We start from the raw sequence: 14,751 nt of genomic DNA, 5'->3' as shown, positions 1-14,751 counted from the left end.
AAAGATAAACATAGCAAAAAAGTTTGTCCTTCCTTGGAAAGACCCTCCTGAACTCCAACAGCACACTGTGGTGTCTCTGACAAATACTAGCACAGCTGCCACAGAATTAGTGCTGCAGTAGGTGAGAGAGGAGAACAGAGAAATTTCTCTAGAAAAGTTTTCTGTGGCAGAATCAGAAAAAGTAATAGTAAATAAGAAAATGACACAAAACCTTTTGAAAAACATTCATCTATTTTTTCCCCCGGGTGAAATAAGACAATGTCACACAGCAAAAATATTTACATCTTTTAAAAACCAATTTGGGATACCACAGATCAATGAGCCTTCATTAAGTGAGTTTTGCTAATTTTTTTGATGGGAATGGAATTGCCTGACCCTTAAATTGTTCTCTGCACTTCTATGCTCAACCACCCCTTCACTCATGCTCAATGAGGCAGGGGCTCTTTAAGGTCCTGGATTATTGGCAACAGCTTGGAAACAGCAATATCTGATATTCATTTCTGTCCAGGAAATACATGTATCATAAGAGAAGACAGACAAACCTGCTTTTTGTTCAATATCCTTAAATGATTTTAAGATGCCTTCCAGTTGCCTACTGAGTTCTGCTTTCAAGTACTCTTCTTTAACCAGTGCTGACAGGTCCTCACAGAGTGCCTGAGCAAATTTTATCTGCTTTGTTTCTTGCTTTATTTCCTGCTTCAGGTTTTGAGCTGTTTCCAGCTGCTGGTTCATGGCATCAGGAAGCGTGTTCACCACCACACTGCTGGTGAGTCTGTCATCCAGCTCATTCAGCTTATCAGAAAGGCTTCTTAGCAGGCCCTGATACTGAGTGCTTTTGACAATGGCCTGGTCAATCCAGTCACATCTGTCACTCAATTGTCCTGTCAAGCCATCCCACTTTTGGGTCACAGCTGCCAATTGCTCTTTCACAATCCCATGTAAAGAAGGGTCTTCTCCAGGTCTGCTCAGAATGCCTTGACCAGATGCTGTTAGCTGTTCATACTGAGGCTTCCGGGTATCGAATTCTTGCAGCAGAATCTAAGGTAAATAAGGGTAAATAAATACAAACTACTGTATAATTGATTATAGAAGACAGAGTTTTGAACATTCAAAGAAGGAGATATGGTACCAATTCATCTAGTTTTTGTTTGTTTCCTAGTATTGCTTTCCTAACTTTTATTTGAAGGGCAGGGCAGTTATCTTATACTAATTCCTACAGTCATGATATTTCACAGAGATAGCTTCATCTAAAATCATCACATCTCCCAAAGGGGAAGAATAACATAAATACTTTTGGTAGCCTGGGCAAAAATGAACAAAAAAGTACATGTTCAAGTTTTCACACACAAAAAGAAACACTGCCAAGAACAAGTTCATGTCACATGACCACCACATTCATCTTTTCCTATTCATGTTTTTCTCTTTGCCTAATTTATGAAATATTCAATAGCATTCCACATTAGAGAACATGTGTAATTATAATTGTGTGTCATGCTCATGATGCACTGATTTACAATTTATAATTTTTTTAAACTAAAGATTTATTATTTACAGTCTATTATAATAATGTTAGAAAATCAAATTGTTCAGGAGACAGAGGTTCAACATGACTGTCATTATAAAATGAATGACCCCAGAATTTCTTTCTTTTAGTATATTTACCTACCTTTTATTGTATATTAATCTCTATTTATCCATCTCTGGGAGACTGACTAGAAACAAATATTTCCCCCTGATATTCATTTTTATCGTTTGTTTTATGTTTGATTATGAACAGATATGAACTAGATCATGTGACCCAAACTACCAAGACTTATTAGTATTTTCAGCTCATGTAATCACCTCCCTTTTCTCAAGCCACTGATCACAGCTGAAGAAATCTAACTGGAATCACAACGGAGCTTCTGCTATTTATGTCTGACTTTGTAGATTCCCCACCCCTGCTTGTGGATTTTTCTACTTTGTAATTAGACTAGCCTAACACACAGGCTTCAAGTTCCCTCTCTGCTTCCCTGACTCCCTGTCCCCTTCTTATTCTGTCTCTCTCCCCCTCAGGACTGTACTGCATGAGTTTTACAAGTTTCATTATCTGCTACCACTATCAAAATGAATAAAACCTCAAAGGAGTAATTTCTAAACAATAAAATTATAACTAGCTTCTCATAAAAATATTAAAGAAGCAGATTAATACTTCAGAGAAGGCCTTTTTTAACAGGGTCTGCACCAACCACAATATGACTGAAATAATCAGGGGGCTTGGTCCACTCATGGGCTCAGGAAGCATACGATGGGATGCCTTATAGCTGCCATTCTCTAAAAATCATAGCTTTGGGGGGAGTTTCCACTAATCTTAGGATGGTGTCTCAGGAGCATCTGAAATATTACAAAGACACTCCAAAGCAGTTAAAGCACATATTGCCCAAAGCTAACATGTTTATAATGAAAGCATTTGTCTTGTTAAGTCAAGGTGCTATGCCTGAGCTGGGATATTAGGTAATACTCACCTGCACCTGCTGCTTTTGTGTGTTCAGCATATTTGGGTCAATTGACAAGGGCCCAAGAACACTGACCATCAGTTCTTTCTCCACAAGCCACTGTTTTAAGTGAGCCTCTAAGGTCTGGAATTGGGTTAGATTATTGGAGGATTCTTCCAATTTTTGTTGTCTATCAACTGTTAATTGGTTGAGTTCTTGCCACTTAGAATCTAAAAGAAAAAGGATGAACTGGTATTGGTTTTTATATATTTAATACAATTATAAGAAAACTGTTTGATATTTTTCAAAATATAAATTTGGCATAGTTCCTTTCTTATAATTCTCCTTATTTAGCTAATTGAAGGTCTAACCTAAAAAAAATTAAGTGCATTCAGTGACACAGATTTTATGGACCTGGTGGCTGCATATCAATGGAAGTATAATAAAAAGAACTGAATCTCATTTTAGAAGATAATATGGAATGTGGAATATTCCTTAAAGCCAACATGATCCTGAGAGCTTTCATTATTCGAGAAATAATTCAATCTGTTTATTCAACTACTAGAACAATAAATATTAATTTTCTTTTTTGAAGTATCAAATCTTCAAGTATCCTTTCTAGGCAAGTGGCTGCCAAATGTGCATCTATCCCCAATCATTCTCTCCTATTCAAATCACTCATTAATAACCAGCTGCTGGAAAGTTCCAATAGAAAAATCTCACCAACCCTTTAAACTCAACATTAAAACATAAAATTCATTTTACTCCTCTCAAAACTGGAGGATATTTTTTACTTTTAGATTTCTTTCAAAGGCTGCTATCTCTCCCAGGTTGCTTCGATGTAATAATTCAGAATGTTCTTTTATGACCTCCAAACTTATTGATCAAAAATGCTTTACATTCCTCCTTTACATTTCCAGTGGTGTACTCCATTTTGGTTCTTAACATATTTTGTGAACACCAGTGTTGCTTAAACTTGAGCTGCATTAGAATCACCTAGTAGTGGGGGATAATAAACACAGATGTGGGGGCAGGGGCACCTCCAGAGTTTCTGCAGTAGGTTTGGGGTCTGATAGTCTGCATTTCTAACAAGTCCCAAGGGTGGTGCTGTTCCTAGTGTGGATTCCACTGGACCCAAGAACCACAGGGTTCAGCTAATCAATCTTTTTAATGGTATCGTACTCTTAGTGCTTCTCACCTGCAATCCATGTGTTTTAAAATACTTTCCCTTATAACAATATACTAATTTTTGAACATGGCACTTGCCTGTCCATTACCTGTTCAAATCTTTCAATACTTAAATTCCTACCACCCAGATGATAAAATCTGAAGATTTTTTTTCCCTGACATTCAGGGCTTCTCCCAATCTGGCTCTAGTCTACTGATCCTAGGGAGTTCAACTGAGGTGAATCCGCCAACCTAACCTTGCACATGTTGCTCCATAAACATTTATTGATGGGTTGTGACTAGTTGATTTTAGAGATTTTTTTTTCATTTACCATAATATATTAATGGGCTGATTTTAATAGAACACAATCCCTGAATCCTTGTCTATATAATTCTACATGGTGTGTTCCAAACACAATCTGACAACAAAAGAAGGCAATTAAAAAATGGTAGAGAAATAAAATAATAATAATAATAAAATAAATAATATAAATAAATAATAATAAATAATAAATAATAACAAATAATATAAATAAATAATAATAAGTGTTTTTGAAATACACACTCCACACTACCACTTCTATTCTAAAATGTCTTGATAATACTCTACCCAAGTAATTCTGATATCCCAGGGAAGGTTACAATGCAACAGGGGTCTCTTTAGCTGGATTACACATACCTATTAACTGAGATCTCTTAGGGTTAACTTTTTTCAAGCTAAAAAAATATTTACAGGTTTCTAAATCTATCACAGTATATCTGATTCTAAAGAAAGGATAATACTTAGATAAATATAATGGAACATGTCAAAGTAGAGTACTTATTGTAATAATTGATGGTATAACTTAATAGCACTTACTATGTGCCAGGTACTTTCCTCTGAGCTGTACATACATTAACTTATTGAATTCTCCAAACAATAGTATGTAGGAACAAATATTATCCTTGTCTTACATTCAATTTTATATGTGTGTGTATATTTTTTTTATTTTGTTTATTCATTTATATGTGGAGCTGAGGATCAAACCCAGTGCCTCACATGTGCAAGGCAAATACTCTGCCACTGAGCCACAACCCCAGCCCTTACATTCAATTTTCAACATCATCATGATAAGACATGAAGCTTGTGAAGAAAATTCTGCATCTATAAGCAGTAGTTTTTATAGGGACAGGATGTAGGAGGATAACTGTGAGTAAAGAATGAAAATCATCAGCCTTCTGTAGCAAAGTACTTTTTGATATTGTTTGGGGGAGAGAAGAAAAGCATGTAGTACAGGGCTGCAGGAGTCCCAGAATTAACCCTAGGAAGAGATCCGAGCCTACCTTTTTCAAATAAATGAACAAAAGGAACATGTAAAGTAAAATATAATAAAGCATAAAAATGATAATAAAGCATAAAGGTTACAAAAACTAGTAACAAGAAAAAACATTCATGACAACAATATTATTCAATGCATGGCATTTTATTAGTACATGTGTCTATTTTCTTCATAAAATACTTATATGCCAATCCTCAGAAAAAAATATAAAAGGACACTTTTAAATATGCAAAAATGGATTCCAAAACATTAAAGAAAATCCAAAAATAAGTGAGGCTATTGGATGTTTTCTGATAAAGATGATAATTAAAAAAAATTATTGAGCTTCTGTTCATGGACTTTGCTCTAAATTGTATAACATACCTATTTCTGTCAACATCTGTTTCCATTTGGGGGCCTCAGGAGTATCTGGATTCTCCTCCAACAATTCCGTCAATTTGTCTTTCAACTCCTGTACTTTGTTTACATTTTGCTTTAGTTCTGCCTCAAATGACTAACAAGGAAAAAAAAGTAACTACATTAAAGTATGTCAACATCAAAAGACAAAAACACAATTATGATAGAACTTTTTTCCCTCTAACATGACGAAAAGAGGAAAAAATCCACTGTTAAATGCTCAAGTGGGTGAGGGCCTGGATGCAGCAGTTAATTATTTTCCTTTCTTCCTCTCTGCTAGTCTTCAACTCTGGGATAAAGGAATCCCACAGAGGAACACTATAACCATGGAGATAATGACTCTCGTCCCCGTTACTGAGGAAGAATTTCATATTCTCAAACAAACCACCATGGAAAAAAAAGCAAGATGACATCAGTAAGATCATAATTAATAAGAAAATCAGCTTTGATAAAGGCTGCCAGAATTTGAACATCTACTGGGGGATAAGCATCTTTTTGGACAAACCCATTATCCAGTTCAAATATAGATTAATAATCTGTAGAATTTTTTGCCATCATTTTCACCATGGAAAATCATTTCCCCAGTCTGGATAGCTGCGAATACCATCCACTAGAAAGGGAGACATTAGCTGCCCAAATCTATACTAGACACAACAGATCCCTAGTATACTTAGCCCTTAACTAAATATTTTTCAACAGTTGTTTGGTTAATAACCAAGATTTAAACTTATTTAAAGGTGACAAAATTTACTAATACCCAACAGGATACTCTTTTTTTTTTTTTTTTTTTGGTACTAGGGATTGTACTGAGGGGCACTTAACCACCAAGCCACATTCAGGCACTCAATCTTTATAATGCTAAAGTGCAGAAAATGTGACTATTATCAGTCTCTAGGGAAAGGTCCATTGAGCAAAACTGTTAAACTGTAGATCTAGAAAAAATAATAAAGCTCCTGACCCTCAAGGCTCAGTTCCAAACATAAATCCACTCTATTCCATAGCTTCAGAATAATATACCTTATTCTGTTCAACCTGAGTCTTCACAGCTTCAGTGTCTGTAGGTGTTGGGGTATGATGCCATTTTTTTGCAGTTTTGTTCATTTTCTCCAACCACTGCATCATTGAACTTGATTCTTCCTGAGCCTTTTGCAATTTGGAGAGTTTAGAATTCAGTTCAGTTATTTTGTCCTTGAGTAAGAGGCCAAGATCTTCATAACCATGACTTATGTCAGTCATGTCCTTTTTAATGGATGTTAAACCTAGGAGGAAAGAAAAAAAATTATACTGATATATGTTCAGAACATTGGAGATGAGGTTTAGAAACAGAATTTGTTTTATACAGTATTTCCTTCTATTTTGTCACTCTGAAGCTTGCTATGGTAAACCATAGATCTTTTAGAACTAAAAGGCTAGATCACTTTATAATGCTACTTCATGACATATTGTATAATATAAGTGAACAAAAGACTCAAAGGAACAAAAAGGAACAAAAGACTCAAATCATAAAATGTATTCATCAGGCACCAACTCAATAAATTGGTTCAAATAATGTTATTCTAAGTGACAAAATATCTCAAATTAACCAAAAAGAAGGAAATAAAACCAAGTGTCAAACCAAATACTATGTTAATAGCAAATTATGCAAATATGATATTTATAGAAATTGTAACTACTATTTAAATACCATTTAAATAAAGTTTGAAATTTCAATATGACAATTGTTTTCCTCTAAGATTTAGTCTGTCAAAAAATACCAAGTTATGTTACTCAATAACCATTTAAAATTACTATTTACCTTTATTTGCCAAAATGTCTTGAGTATTTGTGTCTGTTCCTTCACCATTTATTATTACTCCACCTGCACAAATATAAACACTGAGGTAATCATAGATTTCTTACACATTAATTATATTACACAATAATAATGTAATAAGTGTACCTACTACTATACATTAATAATACATGACATTAAATCAAACCCCATAAGTGATGATCATTTTTAAATGTTATTACTATTCAAAAATGAATTCAAAACCCAGCAAAGGTCCAATATTTAAATACTCATCTTTACATAAAATTTGTTGTTTTGGGGTACTGGGAATCAAACCATGGTCTTGCACATACTAGGCAAACTCTCGATCATATCCTCAGCCCTAAAATTCACTCTTAAAGTAGCAACATGAGCATCTTAAACACCATAGAGTTTTAGCCTCTTTAAACTATACAAATCAATCATTAAATATTACTTCATAGCAAATTGTGATAAAGTTGCTTTATGGCTCAAGTTACATTAATGACAAATTGCTGAAGTTCAGAAGGTGCTCAGTATATACCTATGTAGAAGCATAAATAACTGGCCAGAATGTCCACCTTACTGAAGGACTGAAAACTGTCTGGTGCAGTTGCATGGGGGTAATCATGGGCTTAATGGAGGCAGAATGATTGAAAAAGACATGAGAGAAAAGTCAAAAGTCAAAACAAAACATAAACCCTGTTACTCAATCCACATAAAGTCAACACAGAGAAAGCGCAATGGTTGGAATGCTAGGGCTGGGTGTATGACCCACCTAAATTTAAATCCCAGCCCCACTAATGATAGGCCATATGTGTTTGGACAAACTAATCAACCAAACTGATGAGAGCAATAAGACCTCACTTGAAAGACCACTATGGGAACTAAAGATGGTTAACCCATTGCCTAGCAAACAGGAACTACTCAGTGAGCAGTAACTAGTATTTCTCTTTTATTATATAACCATCTAGCATTGGTACCTTTCCTCATAATCAGAATATTTTTAAAAACTCAATTAAACTTTCTCATGCAAGTGTCCATTGGCTGCCTATCCAAAACACAAATGCATTTCCCAAATCAACCACATGAGAACAAGTCTAAACAAATACTTAAACATCTGAATTTAAGTTTGGTTCTTTAAAAAAGAAAAAAAAATCTCACACACAACCGCATTTCAGATGGAAATGAAAAAAAAGCTGCTCAACATTAATTCCTATTATGGCTGCTACTTACCTAAAGTCAAAACAAATAAAGTTACTGTGTATCTATTACAAATGGAAAGGGGACACAAGGAACTAAAATAATTAATACACAACAGGATTCCTTTTCTTTAAAACAAGACAAAACAACACATTGACATTTCAGGAAATCTGATTAGTAAAGAAAGGAGAGATCATCTCACCACATATAATATGGGTTTTCCCTGAAATGGAATTAATAGAGTGGAATAAATGGTTGGTTGAGAAAGGCCCAGCTGGAACATCAGTATCACAATAGGGACAGCTGGAGGCCTGGCCGGGCTAGATAGGCCACAGAGGGGACCCAGAAACTCAGAATAAGGTTAGAGATTTGCCTTCTATTTTTGGATTTTCAAATCTCAGTAGAGTATGTTTTAAAAACTATACCCACAACTCACTTAGATTGATTTTACAACAAATATTTACACGAGACTTTCCCCTTCTGTTGAGGAGAGAGGCTCACCATGACCAAACTGTGATTCTGATATGTTGGCTTTGAAAACACTGTACAGAATAAAGTGGATAGGAATAAATAAGAGCAGTCCACTCTACAGAAAAGAGCATGTTTCCTCTCCTCACTTCCTTCATAGGTAATTAGAATTGTTTAATTAAATATTATAATGAGAATAGAAATACCTCAAATAGAATTTCAATATTTCCATTTAATTAAGGTAAAAACAAAAAAAAATGAATTTTACCTGGCCCCACAGTATAATGCTTCTTATTCTAACATATTAATTTGAATACATTTCATTTGTATCTTTTAATAAAATGAAACATGAGAGGAATTTGAGATTGATTATTACAGGTACTTTTCCATGACAGGTTTTAGTGTGTTTACAGATGCCTCCTATCTTGCCACTTTCACTTTGTATTTATGTCATTTGTATCATATTTATGATTTTGTTTTTAAATGGACAAAAGCTAAGATTCAGATAATCTTTCCAAATATTTCTATTTGCTTACATTTGTTTTCCTGTGGTAAATTTGGGAAATGTTTTTGTTTTGGAGAGGCAGCCAAAGGACTAACAAAGGACAAACTACTAATCAGTAACTTTTAGCTGATTTACTAATCTGTGCATTCACTTAAAATAACATACAAATAAAATTAACATGAGTGGCTCCAATTCTTACAGTTTTTGCCTTAAATAAAGTACATACCTGATTTAACTGCTGCTATTGCTTTCGCAGGGGTAGTCACAGCACTTATAAGGTTACATAGTGAGATCCCACTGTTATTTACTTTCTGAATCTCTGGTGATTTTAAATTCCACTTTTCTTGTAATTTCTTGAGATACAAAAACACATTATTTTTCAGTTTTAATATCTTCAAAGTTGCACATTATAATTCAATTTCTTAAGCATATCTTAAAGCAATAACTACAGGCCCTGATTTGTGGGGCTGTGAATGGAAGAAAAAGACACCATCCCTCTTTGTTCCCACAGCCCAGGTAGCTGTTAACACTGTTAGCAATGAGAGGGAAATGAGGTACAGCCTATTCTGCATTCTGCTCCTAGCCATGGTGGAAGTCAGGCTATGCCTGGTTCCAAAATAACTGTCAACTGTCAGTGTGTAAGACTACTAGGTATCAGCCAAGTTATAAGATGAAATTCAGTAAGAACAATAAAAATAAATACATGGGAATTCAGAATTCCATTTCACTATTAGTTTTAATCATCAAAATTTCAATGAATTTTCAAAAACATAACTTTCCTCAAATTAGGAGAGGAAAACCGTCTTAACTGGTTGTAGTTTTTATGACTTTCAGTCAGAGGACTAATGACTTGCACATTATTTGCAAAGGAAATTCAAATAACTTATAACTTTGAATACTGGTCGATATTCAAATTCTGAGTGAAAAACAGGATCTTTTACTTGCTATTATAAGAAGTTGTATGAAAATTTAAAAATGAAGTAGAAATTTTTTGGGGAAGGAAACTTGGAAACTAGAACAGCAACTCATTAAAACATCTTTTTTTTTTAAGCCTATTAACTGAAAGTTTAAGCCTTCCTCAAAAGGATCAGTTAAACCCATATCATGATTCTCAAAGATAACTAAAACATACAGTACATACAGAGATCCAACTTACATGATTTTAGATTAAGGAAACTATCTTTCAATACCAACATAGGCAAACAAAAATTAGTACTAGAGACAATGAGTCACCTTAGTTTCTTCCAGGGATTTTCCTAAATCCTCTGCACCAAAAGAAGGCTGCACGATGGGAACTTGCTCTGTTGTTTCTTTTATCCAAGACTTCAATGATTTAGCAAGGGCTTGGAAAGCTTCCAGCTGTTCTTGACAAGAAGTTACAGCTTCTTTCCTGGTTAACAAAAATCATACCAAAATGTAAGCCACAAAAGGAGATACTCCAAAGGAATAATTACTAATCAATAATTATTATTTCAATATTGGGCATGACATTAAAAAAAAAAAAAAAACTTCCATGCACAAGCTGTTACTTTGACACCAGAGAAGTTTCCTAAGTGGCGAGTGAAATCGAGCTAAGTAACTATTTGTCTCTTCCTCAGGCAAAATTCATAGATAGGAGCAGTCAAGAAATCTGCAACCCACATGTAAAGACACTCTCAAATGCTACATAAACTCTAAGACTACATAAACAACTTTAACATTAATTAGATTCAATGAGCTTTGATCTGTCCAGTTTGTATGATGCTTAACACCAGCATGCAAAGAACCAGAAAGGAAGTTGTAATATCACCAACAGGAGGAAAACATCACACCACCTAGTGGTTTCTACACTGTACTACCATCACATTAATGGATGGGTAAACCCTGGAAGATCAGGTTTAGGTCTCAAATTGAGATGAAAGCTAGTGACTAGAGAATCTTATTGCCAACCCCCACCCCAGGCCCCATGGAGACCCAGGAAGCTTCACAGTGAACTACAGGGATCTTCCGGTATGCTCAGCACCAGGGAGGGAGCAAACGAGCCAGCACAAGAACTATGAGTGCGATGACACTTGGCATGTGGATGACACGTGTACATATGGGAGTGTGTGGAATACCAGATAAGAATGTGCTACAGCTGGAGTAATTAATAAAGGCTCTGTGGTTTTAAAGTTGGACCCATTTGAAAGAATAAATAACCTACAGATTACCTAAGGAAACCAAGAACACTTTTTCTGTGCAGTATGAATTAAGTAACATATGAGGAGATGGAAAATATAGCTCTGTAAGTAGTATGAACAGCACCTAAAAGTTTTAAGTGGAGAATTCTAAAGAAAGAAAGAAAAGTTTCTGAAAGAGACATGGCCATTTTCTATCTTTTAGAGGGTTTGCCACATAAACCTCAGCAACAGCAGATGTGTATTCTAAAGTAACATGAGGTCAGAAATGCAAAAGTTCAGTCACAAGGTTTATCACTGTATAGCTTTTGTAGTTAGGTTTATTCTATTCTCTTGTTTCTTCATGGACTCATGGCTCAGCTACTTTGTTTTATTTTTGTTTTTTGGAGACAGGGTCTCATTAAGTTGCTGAGGCTGTCCTCAAATTGTGATCCTCTTACCTCAATCACCTAAGTCACTCTCATCTATTCTTTAAAAAGTAAACTGTTATTAAAAAAGGAAAAAAAGGGCCATTAAAATCTATATGGAAATTATACACAGCTTATGAATTGAGCCCAGAAAGCAAAGAATCATGAGCTATCTTTTCAGGTTATTTCTGTCTTTGCAAATAAAAATGTGTTATTTGACAAAGGCTTGAGGGATTACAGTGAGTTTAAATCTTTTTCAGTAATCCATTACCATCACCATTTTTCATACATAATGCTTTCCACTTTTTTGGAGGAAGCATTTGAGTTTTCATCCAAAGCATTTTAAGAAATAATATATTTAATTTTAATAGCAAAAATAAGTCAAAATATAAAAACAGGTAATAACTCTACTTATTCTTAAGTTTTTGAAATTGTTTAAGTTATCTGCACAAGTAAATAAAAGAATCTCATCTACTTACTATCAACCAGAATAAAATAAATTTTCAAGTGCTACTTACTTTTCTTTGATAGTTTCCTCCATTTCTTTGAATTTCTTTGACAAGTTATTTGTTTTTTCAAAAACCAGAGCCTTATCACCTGGTAAGCCATGGCTGGATATCTCCTTCAGGAGGTTATGTAAAACTTCAAGATCTTTCTTGTGTTCTAAGAATTCAGAAGTTGATTCCTACAAAACATTTAGATAACCAATATAGATGTTTCTGTATCCTAAAGGAAATTCCATTAAGTGGTATATACAGGACCAGAATGGCTTTATTCAGAATTTCACAGAAGAATAAATCTGCCTGGTCAACACTCTAAACATAATATGCAGATAGGCTATTTGAAAGAGAATAAAATTCATTTAATTTTAAAATGTACTCTGTATTTTGTTTCTTTCTGGTTTGATTTCTGGCATGTAAGATGATATTTATAATATCTGTGATATGTATGATAAGTGGTATTTATTTTTATATGATAGACAAAGGCTTTAAGGAAAAGATGTGATTTGTAGCTTTTAAGGGAAGAATACAGAAATCTTTTGTTAGTATACAAGCAATGAAAATGATAATTTATATTTATAATTGTATTTATAATTATAATTCTGCCAATAAATTATGAGTTTGCTTTACTTATTAATCTCCTTGCTCAGTCTCAGGACTATTAAGGAAGACATACCTGCATATACTGAGACAATTCAGTAACATCTTTTCCTGGCACATCTACCTCAGAAAGAGCCTGAGTTTTTGTTTCTAAAAATGTCTGGAGCTTTTCTGAGAGGTTCTCAAAGAGTTCGACTTTGGTTTTTAGCTCCTCCATTTTGGCAAGTTTTTCTTTGTGTTTATGGCTTGCTTCTGAAAACCGAACAGATAGGTCCTTCATTTTGGCTTGCAGTGAGGAAGCAGTGGATGGATCTGTTGTTTCCATAAATTTCTTCACTTTTTCATTCATGGCATTTATACTGCTTTGGCGACCTGCAATATCCTGTTCCAACATCTGAAATACACCAAATATTACATATGCTTTATAGTGATGTTTACAAAAAATGCCAGAGTTTTAAAAATTACTATTCAAAACAACATAAGCTTGAACAACCTGTGACTAAGAAGGTTATTAGTTGAAACTAAATGACAACTTTGATTTGTCCCCTGAGGAATCCCATCCCAAATCTCTTCAAGGGGGAGTGGAGAACAGCTGGCTGGTTGCTCGAAAGAAGCAGGAGGCTGCTGCTATTCAGCAACCCTTGGGAACCAATGGAGCCTGGGGATTAGCCATGGTCCTAATTTTTAAATGGCTAGACAACAAGAAGATTGATCTGATGAACCTCATGTGCAGCTGGCTGAAGCAATGACAAACAAGATAGGACTCAATTTAGGTATAAGCCCTCTCTAATAAGCAGTATTCATGAAAAAGTAAATGAAGCCCTTTCTATCCTCTATCATAGAAGAATCATTGCACACACTTGAGTTTGTGCAAGCACTGCTTTTCACACTGTATTATATGCAGGGAACATATCCTCTTCTGTTTCCTTAAATTTATGTTAAATCTACCTATCCTTGGAGTTTACAAAACTGTTTTTTTAAACTATCAATGAATTTTTTTTTTTTTTTTTTGCTTTTTAAAATTGTCACTTACAGTGTTTTTACTGATGAGATCCTGAAGGGCTGCAGAGTTTAAGGGCACTTGACCTTGTTCTTTCAGAGAACTTTCCACACTTCCCATCCAGTCCAGCATTTCATCTAAGCCATCCTGCACACTCAGGGAACGGGTCAGGGTTATCTGGAGTTTTTCATTGCGTTCACTAACAGACTTGGACAGATCATCATATCTTCCAACAATGTCATCTAGTTCAAACAGAGCAGGAAATGTTAACCACAAAGCTCTCTTTGCCCTATTCCTTTTCAAAACAACACCAAGGTAAATCATAAAATTTCCATACAAAAGCTGGAAAAGGAAAAAGTTTAAATGATAAATTCATAGTGCTTAATCAGATCACTGTCTAAAATCTTTAAAAAATGAAGAAAGAAAAGAATCTAGTAGAAAATAAAAAGTTAAAAACAATTTTTAAAGTTTTATTTGTATACTCTACTTTAGGAAAGAGATTTTTGGATGTATTAACATTCGAATTGTCCAAAAGAGATGAATGATCTGAACAGCAAATCTCTGAAATAAATACTAGGTCTCAATCTGGCATTTCAAATTGGTAATACCTGTTAATATAACTATTTGGATAAAAAATGAGAGTCATAAAACTATTCTTAAGAGATGTATGTACTCATCAAGAATTAACCTTTACATCTAAAATTTATCACTCTCTCACTCACTCTGTGACACACATATGTGCTAAGCTCCTGTCATTCTTCATAACC

At 34.5% G+C, this 14,751-nt stretch overlaps 1 protein-coding gene across 9 annotated transcripts in view; it reads right to left on the bottom strand.

Moving 5' to 3' along the window:
* Dst (dystonin) overlaps positions 1-14,751 on the bottom strand; it is a 334,297-nt gene that overhangs the window by 89,587 nt on the left and 229,959 nt on the right. For all 9 annotated transcript variants that reach the window (XM_026398944.2, XM_077801782.1, XM_077801781.1 and 6 more), the window contains 10 exons: positions 14,018-14,226; positions 13,061-13,378; positions 12,403-12,569; positions 10,555-10,711; positions 9,548-9,674; positions 7,152-7,214; positions 6,374-6,615; positions 5,324-5,453; positions 2,505-2,704; positions 543-1,038 (listed from right to left, as the gene is read on the bottom strand). In XM_026398944.2, the coding sequence (XP_026254729.2) occupies positions 543-1,038; positions 2,505-2,704; positions 5,324-5,453; positions 6,374-6,615; positions 7,152-7,214; positions 9,548-9,674; positions 10,555-10,711; positions 12,403-12,569; positions 13,061-13,378; positions 14,018-14,226 (2,109 nt within the window). The remainder of the gene's footprint in view (positions 1-542; positions 1,039-2,504; positions 2,705-5,323; positions 5,454-6,373; positions 6,616-7,151; positions 7,215-9,547; positions 9,675-10,554; positions 10,712-12,402; positions 12,570-13,060; positions 13,379-14,017; positions 14,227-14,751) is intronic.

Source organism: Urocitellus parryii, chromosome 8 (genome assembly GCF_045843805.1).
Source record: "Urocitellus parryii isolate mUroPar1 chromosome 8, mUroPar1.hap1, whole genome shotgun sequence".
Taxonomy (NCBI): domain Eukaryota; kingdom Metazoa; phylum Chordata; class Mammalia; order Rodentia; family Sciuridae; genus Urocitellus; species Urocitellus parryii.
Note: the sequence above shows the minus strand (reverse complement) of the source record. Positions and strands in the feature narration are given on the sequence as shown.